The sequence below is a fragment of the Malaclemys terrapin genome, chromosome 2, assembly GCF_027887155.1.
Source record: "Malaclemys terrapin pileata isolate rMalTer1 chromosome 2, rMalTer1.hap1, whole genome shotgun sequence".
Taxonomy (NCBI): Eukaryota; Metazoa; Chordata; order Testudines; family Emydidae; genus Malaclemys; species Malaclemys terrapin.
The window spans coordinates 173,695,189-173,708,492 of record NC_071506.1 but is presented as its reverse complement, the minus strand read 5'-3'; the positions used below and the strand labels follow the sequence as shown (position 1 = coordinate 173,708,492).

At 40.3% G+C, this 13,304-nt stretch overlaps 2 protein-coding genes across 4 annotated transcripts in view; one reads left to right on the top strand and one right to left on the bottom strand.

Annotated features, from left to right (window-relative positions):
- Positions 1-8,665, top strand: part of RECK (reversion inducing cysteine rich protein with kazal motifs) — a 134,582-nt gene extending 125,917 nt beyond the window's left edge. For both annotated transcript variants that reach the window (XM_054018966.1, XM_054018967.1), the window contains one exon: positions 7,243-8,665. In XM_054018966.1, the coding sequence (XP_053874941.1) occupies positions 7,243-7,458 (216 nt within the window). In that variant the 3' untranslated portion in view covers positions 7,459-8,665. The remainder of the gene's footprint in view (positions 1-7,242) is intronic.
- Positions 8,666-11,890: 3,225 nt separating this feature from the next.
- Positions 11,891-13,304, bottom strand: part of LOC128831018 (zona pellucida-binding protein 1-like) — a 48,461-nt gene continuing 47,047 nt past the window's right edge. For both annotated transcript variants that reach the window (XM_054017047.1, XM_054017048.1), the window contains one exon: positions 11,891-12,880. In XM_054017047.1, coding sequence (XP_053873022.1) covers positions 12,466-12,880 — 415 coding nt within the window. In that variant the 3' untranslated portion in view covers positions 11,891-12,465. The remainder of the gene's footprint in view (positions 12,881-13,304) is intronic.

The window sequence follows — 13,304 nt, the reverse complement described above, 5'->3', positions numbered from 1 at the left end:
GCATTATTTTAAAATGACGGTCAATCTTTAAAATAAAAAATGGGGGAGTGGGTAAGAAGCAGCAGACTGGAATCCACATTTTCTGCTCGTTCTACAACACAAATATTATTCGGGCAATTGCATTTCCTCAAATTGTTTGGTTTAGGAAAGTCTGCCTCCAATTTCCTTTTTATTTTCCCAAACTCATTTTGTGTATTCAGTTTTGCTTCCTGTATGGGCCAGAGTTAAGTCTGTTCTAAGTGGACAGAATTTGATCAGTTGCATTGAAGATACATTAATTTACACTGTGACTGGATTTGGCTTTACGTCAAAGCCGTGTTGTCTAGCCTCATCTATCAAGATACCTATAATTGCTAGCGTTCTGTTTGAATTTATCTACTTTTACTGACCATGGAGTTTTTTTTACATTCCTTAGTTAATGCTGCAGCTAAATTTCCATTATAAATCCAATTTCTTCTTCGAGGAGTGTCCGCGTGGTGCTCCACTTTAGGTGTTCTTGTGCCCCTGTGCTTGTAATAGGAGATTTGTGGTAGCAGCGCATGGTTGGGTACATGCGCGGTCCCTGTCTCGCACCGCTTCAGGTGGTTATTTAGCACCGTGTGGCAAACCCCCCCTCAGTTCCTTCTCTACTGCCTTTAGCTTGAGTCAGAGCACTTAGCAGCACCTCTCTGCCTACTTTTATTAGAATAGGTTTTTTTTCACAATTTAGACTTTGTTCTTGTTGGATTATAGCTAACTTTCCTTTCCTGTTTAATTTTTTTTCTTCCTTTAAAAAATTTGTTTTTTCTCTCAGACTAGAAGATTAAGTTTCTGTTGTTAGCCATTAGTAGGTTAGAATAATTAGTTTTCCCCTTGGGGGTGGGGGGGAACACTTTTATGAGGTTCATGCCCAGTTCCCCAGGTTTTAAATGCTGCCTCACCTGCACCCTTTCTGTCCTGGTGTCAGACGGGCACTCGCAGTGTGTTCGCTGCCTCGGCAAGACACACATCCCTCAAAAGTGCTTGCATTGTCACAATCTAAAAGCCCAAACCAGGAAGGCGAGAGACTTACCATTCAAATTCCTCATGGTGGAGAGGTCTCTCCGGATAGCATTTGAGCCCAAATCACAGACACCCCCCCTCCCCCCGAACATAGGTCCCCGACTGCTGACAGAGGCACTTCCTTATCGGCTCACCCAAAAGACCACTTGGCCAAGAAGGTGGCCAAAAACTGGGCTCCAACTTCTACAGCTCAGAAATCTGCCAAGAAATCGTGTTCCCCAAACCAGCAAACTCCATTGGTATCTTTACTGTCGAAGTAGTGGGACCCTCCAGTACCGTGGGTACCATAAGAGCAAAAGAACCTAAGCAGGCTAGGTCAGACAAGGGCAGCAAGGGGAAATCGAAACCCTCTGCCTCAGCACCATTAGAGCAGACAAAACATTTGGCACTGAGCAGCTCGGCACCACTGCAGACCTCATGGCGCCATCTGCTGCCGGCATAACACACTCAGTGCACGCACCAACACTCACAGCTGCACCAAAGCAATCTGTATCGACCATTCCATCTTCAATGGTACCAATATTACTAGCACTGCAGCAATTCCTATGCTAGAAGGACCTCGATGCCGGAAACTCCTGTTCTCGGTACCAACGTCACCCGTCTCACCACTCCATCTAGATCTGCTCCTCCATTATCAAGGGATGAGAAAGACGAGGATGAAGGAGAAATAAACTCCTCTCACTATTCCTCTCCCATCTGTGTACCTACCAGATCAGATCCACCACCGAACAGGGGCTATTATACTGGGCCCAAAGATCAAAAGTGGTATGGACACCCATGGGATGCCACCGATGCCTTTTCAACCTCAGGGTCCTTATTGGATCCCATGCGTGACATACCCCCCACAACACCACAAACCTTCCAGCCCACCCAGGGAGAGCGCACGTCATTCACCCTCACCTTCGGTACCGGCGACCCTCTGAGCTCCCAGAAGATGTGGCCAAAGAGGAGGAGGAGATTTTGGACCAGGAGGTGATACCAGCAGCCAATTTTTTGTCATCTTCCCCTGATGACACCATCATGCCCCCACCTCCCAACATGGGGAATGACTTGAAACAATTTCAGGACCTTTTAAAGAGAATGATGGGCTCATTGGATATCTCACTGGAAGAAGTCCAGGAATAACAACATAAGCTATTAGATATCCTACAACCTCTTCCAAAAATCACTCTACTGATGAATGACGTGATTATGACACCCACAAAATCGATTTGGCAGACCCCAGCAACAATCCCATCTACATGCAAGAGGTCTGACAACAAATATTATGTGCCAGTGAAGGAAATGGAGTTCCTCTTCTCACACCCAACTCTTTGGTGGTGGATCCAGTAAATGAACAGGGCAGAGAATAACAGCCCCCCCCCCAAAACACACACCGTATGACAGAGATTGGAAGAGACTAGATCTCTCCGATTGTAAGACCTACTCCTTGGCAACGTTACGCCTCAGGATTACCAATTACGAGGCATTACTTGTCAAATATGACCACTCAAACTACTCAAAGTTGTCAGAATGTACTGAATTCATTCCAGAGAAAAGAGAACAGTGCAGGACCATAATCTCTGAAGGACATCATCTTGCCAGAACAGCATTGCAGGCTGCATTGCACTCTGCAGACACCACAATGTAGTCTGTAGCCACAGCAATAGTGATGAGGTGAGCATCTTGGTTGCATCTCTCTGGGTTCCCCAGAGAGGTACAATTGATGGTCAAGGATCTCCCGTTTGAAGGTCCTAAATTGTTTGCAGCCAAAGCAGATTAATCTCTCCACACACTCAAAGACTCAAGGGGGATGTTAAAGTCCCTGGGCATCTACATGCCTAGGAACAAGAAAAAGGAGGGCAAGTATTATGCCTCACAAAGATTCCAGTCTACACCTTATGTGCAATGACACAGACAATATGTGCAACAAGGGCAGAAACAGAGATCCACGAGGAGACGACAGCTTCCACCTCAGCCTTCTATGTCTCAACCACTGCCATCAAGACAGCAATGTTGAGACTTTGGTCGAAGGTCCAAGACCCCCACAACTTCAAGTGCTGGAAACACCTCTCATCTCCCAGCCATTCAGAGATTCTCACCCTTTTTACCCAATCTGGCAGACCCTCACATCCAACAGCTGTGTACTAGATATAATCAAGTCTGAGTATTCCATCCCATTTATCTCCATTCCCCGTACCCATCTTTCCTCCCCATCCCTCTTCAGGGACCCCTCTCAGGAAGATCTACTGCGACAGGAGGTAACCCACCTCATACATCTAGGTGCTGTAAAACTGGTACCAACAAAACACAGAGGGAAGGGTTTCTATTCACATTATTTCCTCACCCAGAAAAAAAATGGGTGGGTGGAGATCCATTCTCAATATATGAAGACTCAACATGTTTGTGAAGACCCAACACTTCAAGATGGTCATGTTGGCAACCATAACTCTAGCACTAGAAAGGAGGGCCTGATTCTTGGCCCTCGACCTCCAGGACGCACACTTTCATTTAACAGTACATCCATCACATCAGAGATTCTACAGATTTGCTCTAGGAGCAGATCACTTTCACTAGAAAATTCTGCCTTTCGGCCTATCCACTGTCTCATGAGTATTCTCCAAGATTCTTGCAGTGGTCGTGGCTTACCTCTGCAGATAGGGAATTATGATATTCCCATAATTCGATGACTGTTTACTGAAAGCATCGACATGACAAGGAGCGCTAGAAGCAAGGAAGCTCTCTTCACACGCCTAGGCCTACAAATGTACAAAAATCAACATTAACTTTAGTGCAAAAATTAGAATTCATCGGAGCATAACTCAATTCTCCAGAGGCTATGACCTCTCTACCACGACAGCAATTCATTACTCTAACCAATCTGATCTCCCCAACACTAAACAGCCCTCCGCTAATGGCCAGGACTTGCCTACAACTGCTGAGCCACCTGGCTGCAACGACATTCATCATCAAACATGCGAGGTTACACGTGCAGTGTCTGCAAGCCTGACTCCGGACGACCTACACTCCATTCAAACACAGCATGAACAAACACCTCACAATACCAAACACAGTAAAAGACTCCCTACAACGGTGAACATGACCAGACAATGTTTGGGCCAGGGCCACCTTTGTCCTGAACCCTCCAACAGTGATGATCATAAAGGATGCCTCACTACTAGGTTGGGGAGCACATCTGAACACTCATATTATCCAGGGCTGTTGGTCCCCAGCTGAATCCCTCCTGCGTATAAAGCTACTGGAACTACGAGCCATTTGCAACATGTGCTCCCACTTCCTGCTTCATATGCTTGACTTCATATGGTCAAGAACAAGACCATAAAAATCCTCAGACAGTGTTGCATGCATATTCTATATAAACCAGCAAGGAAGGAATGCTCATACTCCCTGTGCACGGAAGCCATGCTACTCTGGAACTGGTGCATCAGTCACAACATCAACCTCTCAGCCTCTTACCTACCAGGATGCCAAAACACCGCTGCAGATGCACTGAGCAGGAACTTTTCTCAGGACCACGAGTGGGAATTAGACATACGGATGCTACACAACGTATACTAAGATTGGGGGTTTCCAACTATAGACCTCTTTGCAATGGCACACAATGCCAAATGCTCTGTTTTTCTCCAGAGCAGGTTTGGGCCCTCACTCCATGGGCAACACCTTTCTTATCAGATGGGACACTCCTCTCCTATATGCCTTCCCTCCCATCCCTCTCCTATCCTGGGTAATACACAAGATCACATTGGACAAGTCCAGAGTCATTCTGATAGCCCCCAAGTGGCAATGACAAATGTGGTTGCCTTCTCAAAATGGTAGCATGCACACCGCACACCCTTCCTCTTGTACCCTGTCTCCTCTCTCAAGATGCAGACCAACTCCTTCATCCGAATCTAGAAAGACTCCATCTCAAAATGTGGCTACTCTATCGCTCCAAGGACCTGAAATGACCTGCTCAGATGAAGTAAAGGACATTCTTCTCTCTCCTTTAATTCTAGACTACATACTAGAACTTAAGAAATATAGGGCCTCTCCGTGAGCTCAATCAGGATACACCTCTCAGCTATCACAGCGTTCCACCAGAACATGCAACATTTACTGATTTTTTTTTTCGCTCACCCAGTCACCAAGCACTTTCTCAAAGGACTCCTCAACATTTACCCTGAAATATGAACCCTATCTCCACCATGGGATCTTAACCTAATATGATGGGGCCTCACCAGAACCCCATTTGAACCGCTAACAATGTGCTCACTACTTCACCGCTCAGTGAAGGTAGCCTTCCTCATCGCCTTACGTCCGCCTGATGGATGGGAGAGCTAGGGGCCCTCCTGGCACATCCATTATACTTGATATTCTTAAAAAATAAAGTTACCCTATTATCTCATCCCAAGTTCTTACCTAAGATTGCCTCCTCTTTCCATCTCAACCAACTCATTCACCTCCCATCCTTCTAGCCAACCCCCCAGGGGAATAGACAAGAGTCCTCACTTCACATCTTAGACGTCCAAAAGGCACTCGCCTTTTATATAGACAGAACAAAGACTTTTCGAAAGTCACCAGAATTATTCATCTCCATCCCAAAATGATCAAAAGGAGATGCTGTATCTAAACAGAGACTGTCCAAATAGATTTCCATGTGCTATCGTCAAAAGCATCTTCAACCCCCCAGTGGGCACCCACACACATTTCACCAGAGCTTTATTGGCTTCGATAGCATTTCTTAACAGTGTCCTCATTATGGACATCTATAAAGTGGCAACTTGGGCCTCAGCCCATACATTTACACAACACTATGCATTAGAACAACATTCAGCATCTGATGTGCTATTTGGACTTACCGTATTGTCATCTACCATGACTTCAACTCTGAAGCCCCTTCCTTCCACTGAAGAGCACTGCTTTGAAATCACCTGAAGTAGAGCACCCACAGGAACACTCCTCGAAGAAGAGAAGATTACTCACCCTGTGCAGTAACTGACGTTCTTTGAGATGGTTGTCCCTGTGGGTGCTCCACTACCTTCTCACCTCCCCTCTACTTCACATTACATACTCTGCAGTAGAGAAGGAACGGAGGGGGGGGGGAGGAAGGGGCGGGGTTGGTCACACGGGGCTAGATAACTGAAGCAACGCAAGACTGAGACTGTGCATTTCTGATCCAATCAAGCACTGCTGCCACAAATCTCCGATTACAAGTGCGGGGGTGCAAGAACATCTAAAATGGAGCACCCACTGGGACAACCATCTCAAAGAACTTCAGTTACTACACAGAGTGAGTAACTTTCTCTTCCATCCCCACCTTTTAAAATCTCAAAAAAATAAATAAATTGGCTTTAAAAGTGGCAGGCTGAAGACTAGAACTGAAACTATACTATTTAGAATTTTTCTATAAAATTGTAATTGAATCAGACAAGTGGTTTCTAAGTTAACACCTTAAAATTGGAGTTGTTTACCAGTAATCAAAAAAAAATTTTTTTGCTACTTTGTAGAAAATAAAATTTAGTTTGTCCTGTAGATATCCCCTTGCCAAAACCCCAAGATAGTCTATTTTCAAAAGTTATTACATTCTGAACTTGGAATGTTGTGAAGCATCATCTGTGGTGAGTTTATGAAAAGGATTTCTGAAAAACTAAGGTTGGTTTGTTTGTTTTCCTTTATTAAGAAAACTAAGTTTCTCGCCCATGTCCTTGTGCAAAGGGCCTCAGAATGTAACCTGAACATTATAAAGACTTGTCAGGAGAAAAAGGAAAATTTCCTTGAGAGGGTTACTGAGTCTCCTAAGGTTCCCAGGCCTGGGGGCACCAACCCTCCTAAAGTTCTCCGGGGGTTCTCTAATCCCATAGACCTCAGTGCAGTACCTTGTGAACCAGGAGAGAAATCCCATGATTTCCAGTGGTGTGAGGCCCTGCTTTCTAATTCTGGTCTATGATGAGATTTTGGGCCTTAAAAATCACAAAATTGTGATGAACCATTTTTGAGGTTTATAATTTTCTCCCCATGAAGCTTCCATGGTAGGATTCATAAGTAACTAAGGCACCTGACAGAGACATAAAATACAATTTTTAAAAACTCTCAAAAGCTGACCTGTATGATTCGCTTGTGGCTTTGCCATCCTAAACTTTATTCACCATCCTAAATGTTTATACTAATCTTCTGGATAAAGAGAAGAGATTTTAATAACTAACTGTTGGGATTTTTTTCTAGATTGAAGCCTGCAATAAAGAAGCAGAAAAGATAGAGTCGCTGATAAATTCTGACAGCCCAACTTTAGCATCCCATGTGCCGTTATCCGCACTTATCACATCCCAAGTGCAAGTTTCCTGTAGTATATCTTCTTCCTCTATTAAAGCTGTGCCTGTATTGCAGACCCTGCTCTTGAGCCTTATATTGACCTTGCAAGCATCAATCAACAATACATAACTGCTTAGAAAATGTGCAAAATAAATATCCTATTGTATTTTTTCTATATTGCGAAGGACATTCAGAACTGCTGATCTATTAATAGAGCAAAATATATTTTAACCAGAAAGAAAAATATATATCCGTTTGGTTCAACAAAATTCCAGAAAAAGGTTTTAATATACTACATTTTTCATTAAAAATGAATTTTAAAATATTTGAAATAATCCAAAAGAAAACTCTCCTATTAATCACTAAAATCACTAGTCAAAAGATTTTTCAAACACAAATCATTTTCTTTATGCACACATACCTTAAAAATATTGTACAAATCTTTAAACTTGTGATTCTGTGAAAAGGAAGTTGTTGTTACACACAATTTTTCAGCAGTGAACAAACATATTGTGATTTTTGAAAAGTGTTTTTTTTTTTGTTATTATTCAGATGTATATCATTGAGAATTATGACAAGTATGCACCTATTTTAAACATCAATTTTTGGAAGAAACAAAAATTGCTGCTACTTAAATAATTTACCAAAAAACGAATTGAGTAATTTTTGTGTGAGTATATTATCTTGTATTTTATTATGAAGAAAGCTAAATAGCCATGGGCCTCCCCAGCAAACTTACACATTTGAGTAGCTTTACTCACCTGCTTAAGTGCTTGCAGGATATTGGGCCCCATGTTTGTAAAATGACAATCATTTTCTAAGCCAGAACCTTATTTACGTTAAGAAATGGAGAAATGTATTCATTTCTACAGTTCTGTACATTGCAAATACCATGTATTCTATCTGATTTTTTTTATTGGATGCAAAATTATAAAGCCTCTATTTATAAGTGCCATTTTAAATATTGCAGTATTTGTATGTTATCTAATGAAATTTACACTTTAAATATGTTGATTTTATACAAACAATACATTAAAAGTTATTGTGTTGTATGCACATTAACTTAATCTACATGAAGTGTTTTGTATCAGTATTATAATAGCTAACTTTTGAAGTTTATACAGAAAAACTTTTTTGCCAAAACGTTGAACTTTAAAAGAAGGCACTGAAAACTTTTTGAACCTTTTGTATGTTACTGTAGCATGTTTGTAGCAATTATTTTCTGTTAAAAAAATATTTTCAGTGCAAATGTATCAAAGCTTTTTTATTTTAATAAAAAGAATGTTTATTTTCTCATGTATACTTAAAAATATATATGCAATTTTATAAAATCCTCCACATATTTCAGTGTGTTTTTGTTCCCTTTCAGATATAGCTCCTAGAAAAAATTAAATGCAAAAATATACATTTATGCTATGTTTAGATTCTAAAACTTACCGAAGTAAGTAAATTCTAAGTTACGATTCTTACAGTAGTTTTGTCTCTCTACTGGCGTCTAAACATTTTGTATTCCCCTTATAGCAGGCGTGTCAAACTCATTTCGTGGGGAGAGCTGAATCACATTTGTTGTTGTGTTCCAGGTCTGCAAAATTAGAGTCAGATATAATCCTCAGTCTACAGATGATCTTCCACCTATCGGCTGGAGATTTGCACAAAGATCTACGCTAGAATTAAGCTCCTACTAGTAACTTTAAAATTTTTGGGTGTAGTTCTGCAAAGCAGATTGACACAGTCAGGCTCTTACACCTGCAGAGTCCCATTGACTTCATTTTATAATCTGACATGTCCCTCTGAAACCTCCAAGTGCTTTTATAAGTGTTTGTCTTTTTTGTACAGCCTGTTGTGAAAAGAGCATGCTATATTTTGATTAAAGTACCCTCTTGCTCAGTGCAAATTTCAACGTACTTCTGGCAATTGGATGCCCGTGTAGGCAGTCTGCTTGAGTGCGCCCACCAAATATCACTGGAAAGACTAATATATAGATAAGTATACTCTTGATACAAACCACTGTTGCAGTCATTGTTTTGTAGAACATGCTGTTAATCTATTGGTTTCTGGGAGTCTTCCAGTGTGTTGATAACAGCATAGTCCACTTGACAAGATTTTGAACTAAAAAGGCTTCGGACTTTAGACTTCTCACCAAAAGCTGCAAACAGTTGGGAAGGTTTCTTTGAATGCCTTACTTGTTAACAAATAAATAAGCAAACAACCTTTCAATATCTAGCCTATATAATCTTGCTTCAGCACACAGATCATGAGGTCTACAGAAAAATGGGGAGTTATATAATATATATGAAAATCTATTTACCACTTTTAAAAAAAATAATTTGGATGAGGCCATAAAACCATCTTTTCCTTGTGGAATAGCATGTGTGGTACTTGTATGATTTTATAGCCATGAAGAAAACAGTCTTCAATGAGATAGAGAGTGCAGAAAACATACTCCCAGAGATTCAATCTGGTAAGAGCAGAATTCAAGTCCCAAGTATTTGTAGGTTCACAAACCATGGTTTGTATAATGCACCTTTTTAAAAGTGTGTGGTGAATGAGCAAATACTGAAGATCTCTGAATAGATAGTAAATAGCTCAGCATACCATCTCACGACATCTTCACTGAGGCTGAAAATTATTCTGAAATCTTGAAGAACAATAGACTGTCAGACTCCTAGGAAACTACAAGGTATTAGGCTATTCCCCCACACTGTTGGATCAAAACAAGGAAATAATTATTTTAAAAGTATACTACTACTTTGTGGAAGATTTTCTAGACTCTTACAAGACTTTTGACTCCTTCAGAGAAAGAAAAAAGTGCATTATCTGGAGACTGTAAATATGGGTTTCGGGTGAGCTTGACAAGTTACAGGTTGAGGACACTTTTATCACAAGATCAGTGGAAATCTGGTTTGGTCAAATAAAGAACTGGAACCACACAAGGCAAAATTGAAAAACATGAGAAATTGTGGTACCTTCCCATTGTTGGGCCACCGTGACTCAATTGACACATTCACAAAACATTATTTTCTTGTGGCTCGAGCTAGATCCACGGCTCAAAGTTGGAGTTAGCGCCAATGCTTGGTTCAGGAGAATGGTGCTTCGATTATTTTTTTTTAACTGAGTACTCTTCAGTCATCTTCCTGACTTATTGTATTGTCATTATCCTACACTGGGGATCTGCATAGACATTTCTTGATGGGAAAAGGAAGGTAAACTAGCAAATGGAGTTCTCCAAATGTATTGCCTATACATGCCCACTGATCCTTTTGACATTTATGCAGGCCTTGCTTTTGCAGCTGTATATCAAGTTGTAACTTTCATGGGGACGGATTCTCCTTGGAATTATTTCTTAAGATCATATTTTTGTTAATGCTTACAAACTGCTATTTGAGGGGTTTCAACAAGCCTGTTGGTCACTGTTTAAGAATGGACTGGAACAGGTTACATGAGCAAAGTTATGTATGGTTAAGTTCTTTGCAAACTCGGGGCCTAGGTGCTTCCTACTTGAAGATTAGACTGCAAAACGGTTTCTTCCATCTGGATCAGGTAAAGCATTGTTTCAACTATGTATTTTTCATTTTTAGGTAATCTAGTCTGCCGTACTTGTGGGATTCAATAATCTATTTTTGCTCTGCTGGATTTGACTTTATCTACACCCATTTTCTTTGAAAAGTTTATTTGTACCCCTAAAAGGTAGCTCTGTGCACTTCACCTATTCCCTCACTGGGATGAATGAATGCAGGTTACATCTGTAGAACAGTTTTAACGACAATCCTCTAACAATGGACCCACCAACCACCTCTGAGGCATTACACCTGCTCATCCACTGCACAGGTATGTCTCCAGGATCCACTGTTTGTTTCATGCTTCTTCCTCCATCTCTCTAAGGGTAGGTATGAGTCATTGTAGAGCCCAGTGTGTGAATCACCCTGATTTTAAAACTGTTTGGAAAAAGGGGTTCCAATATTTGTCTGCTCCTTGTGCTTGGATAACACATTGAAGTCTACTGCTATTGTTATAATGCATGGAGGCAGCTTACTTTCTGTGATTACTGTTTTGAAATTATGGGCATCCAAATACATCTGAAACTGGACATTCCTAAGCAAATTAGGGAACCAATTTAGAAGCTGAATGAACATATTTTTAATATTTAAGCTGCATACCTGATGTGTGTTATATGTGATTAGTTTTACTGTTGATGAAATGGTGAGTAAATAAAAGGTTCTTAATTTTATTTTATTTTTTGGCATAGAGGGCATGTTTAAGGGGAAATTCTCGGTTTCCCTGGATTAAAAACTGATTTTAGCTGCACAACGGTTATGCAGCATTTTGAATATTTAGCTCATTGTGAAAATGTTCAAATGATATTAAATGAATACTGAGAACTATCTGATAAGATGTCTGTCCCAAATTTTGTTTTCAAATTCTTGTTTTTTTATTATATAAATTAACAGACCAAACCATTTCCCACCTTCATAATACTGAAACCATCCAGTGGATTTGCTACCGGCTAAAGTCCCAATATCATTTTTGTTCACATGAACTTCAGTTTTGAACAGGCATAACATGAGTTTAAAATTTCTCTAAATTTATTCTGAGCATAATACACACTGCAAAGCATGTAGCACATATTAAAATACTGTACATGTAGTTTGCATTGAGGTTATGAAAAATGTAACATGACAGTATTGTATCATAATATCAAATTATATCAGTTAAACATTAACTTCTATTTTGTTCTGTAGAGTTCTTAGAAAGTAAGAAATTTAATTAGTTTGGAGCCATTATCAAACGGTTGAATAGCTTGCATATGAAAAAAGAAAATATATGTTAACACACATCTGTAGAAAGTATTTAATGCTTCTGCAGAATGGAGCTCCTAAAACTGCTAAGTGCTACACAATTTTAAGGAGAATTGTCTCCTGAAGGAGAATGCTGATCTTTTAAACAGTTTTTGCTTTTCCAGCTGCCAGAACACATCACTATAAAGTATACACCTTATTGTAGATAAAAAATAATAGTGATAACTCTAAGATAATATCTTTATGGACATGAATATTTTTAGAAGGGTCCTTAACTCCATATTTTGCAACAGATGATCAGTATTTTGCTTTACAATTTACCCTACATCACACAGAGAAGTTAAGACAATTTGTGGTTTATTGTATTAAACTTTTGCGGATTAGAAACCAGTCCTTTTGAAACACACTGGATTTCTTCTTCCAAAGTACCCTGTGATCTGCCTTCCTCAAAGCTTGTTTCTACTTCACTTGGCCATGTACGGTCAGGAGATGTATTTGAGCCGACAGGTGTTGATGTCTCTGTTATGCCATCATTGCTTAATAATCCTATGGACTCTTCCTCTATAAACCCAACTTTATATTTTGGCAGATTCTTTCTCTCAGATCTGTCTGGGTTTCTTAGTTTACTTCTTTGCTCTTCAATCTCTGCATCACTTGCAATATTGGCAAATGTTTTCAGTCTGGTTTTAAGTTCAGATTCGGCTTCCTCTATATATCGGGCTGCTAATGTTCTTCTACAGCATTTATGTATTATTCTGGGGATTTAAAAAAATGTTGTCAGGCAGTAATGTCCACAGAGTGAACAGCAGAACAGATTTCAGCTGCACAACTTCTCTCTTCAGAATGACTGGGTAATCTCTCACCTGTGAAATTTGGAGGTGGTCCCAATTTGTTGCCAGAGAGCTGAGGACTAAGCTCTGCCCTTCAGCTCAGGCCACCAGAATTTCTGCCTCTGGCAGCGAAACAGGTTCATGGTTGGTTCGATTTCTCCTGACCATTTTGTCTAATTTTTATTCATTTTTGTGTAGAAGAGACTTCATTTCAACTTTTCTAAGGTGAGCAATCACTGGAGTATTAAGGCTCTAAATCCTCTGGTACAGCGCCTGTCTAGTAGGCTTCCTCCACTATCCTGCTGTAAACTGCCAACCCTTGCTCTCATAGGGTATATGTTTTTGAGTC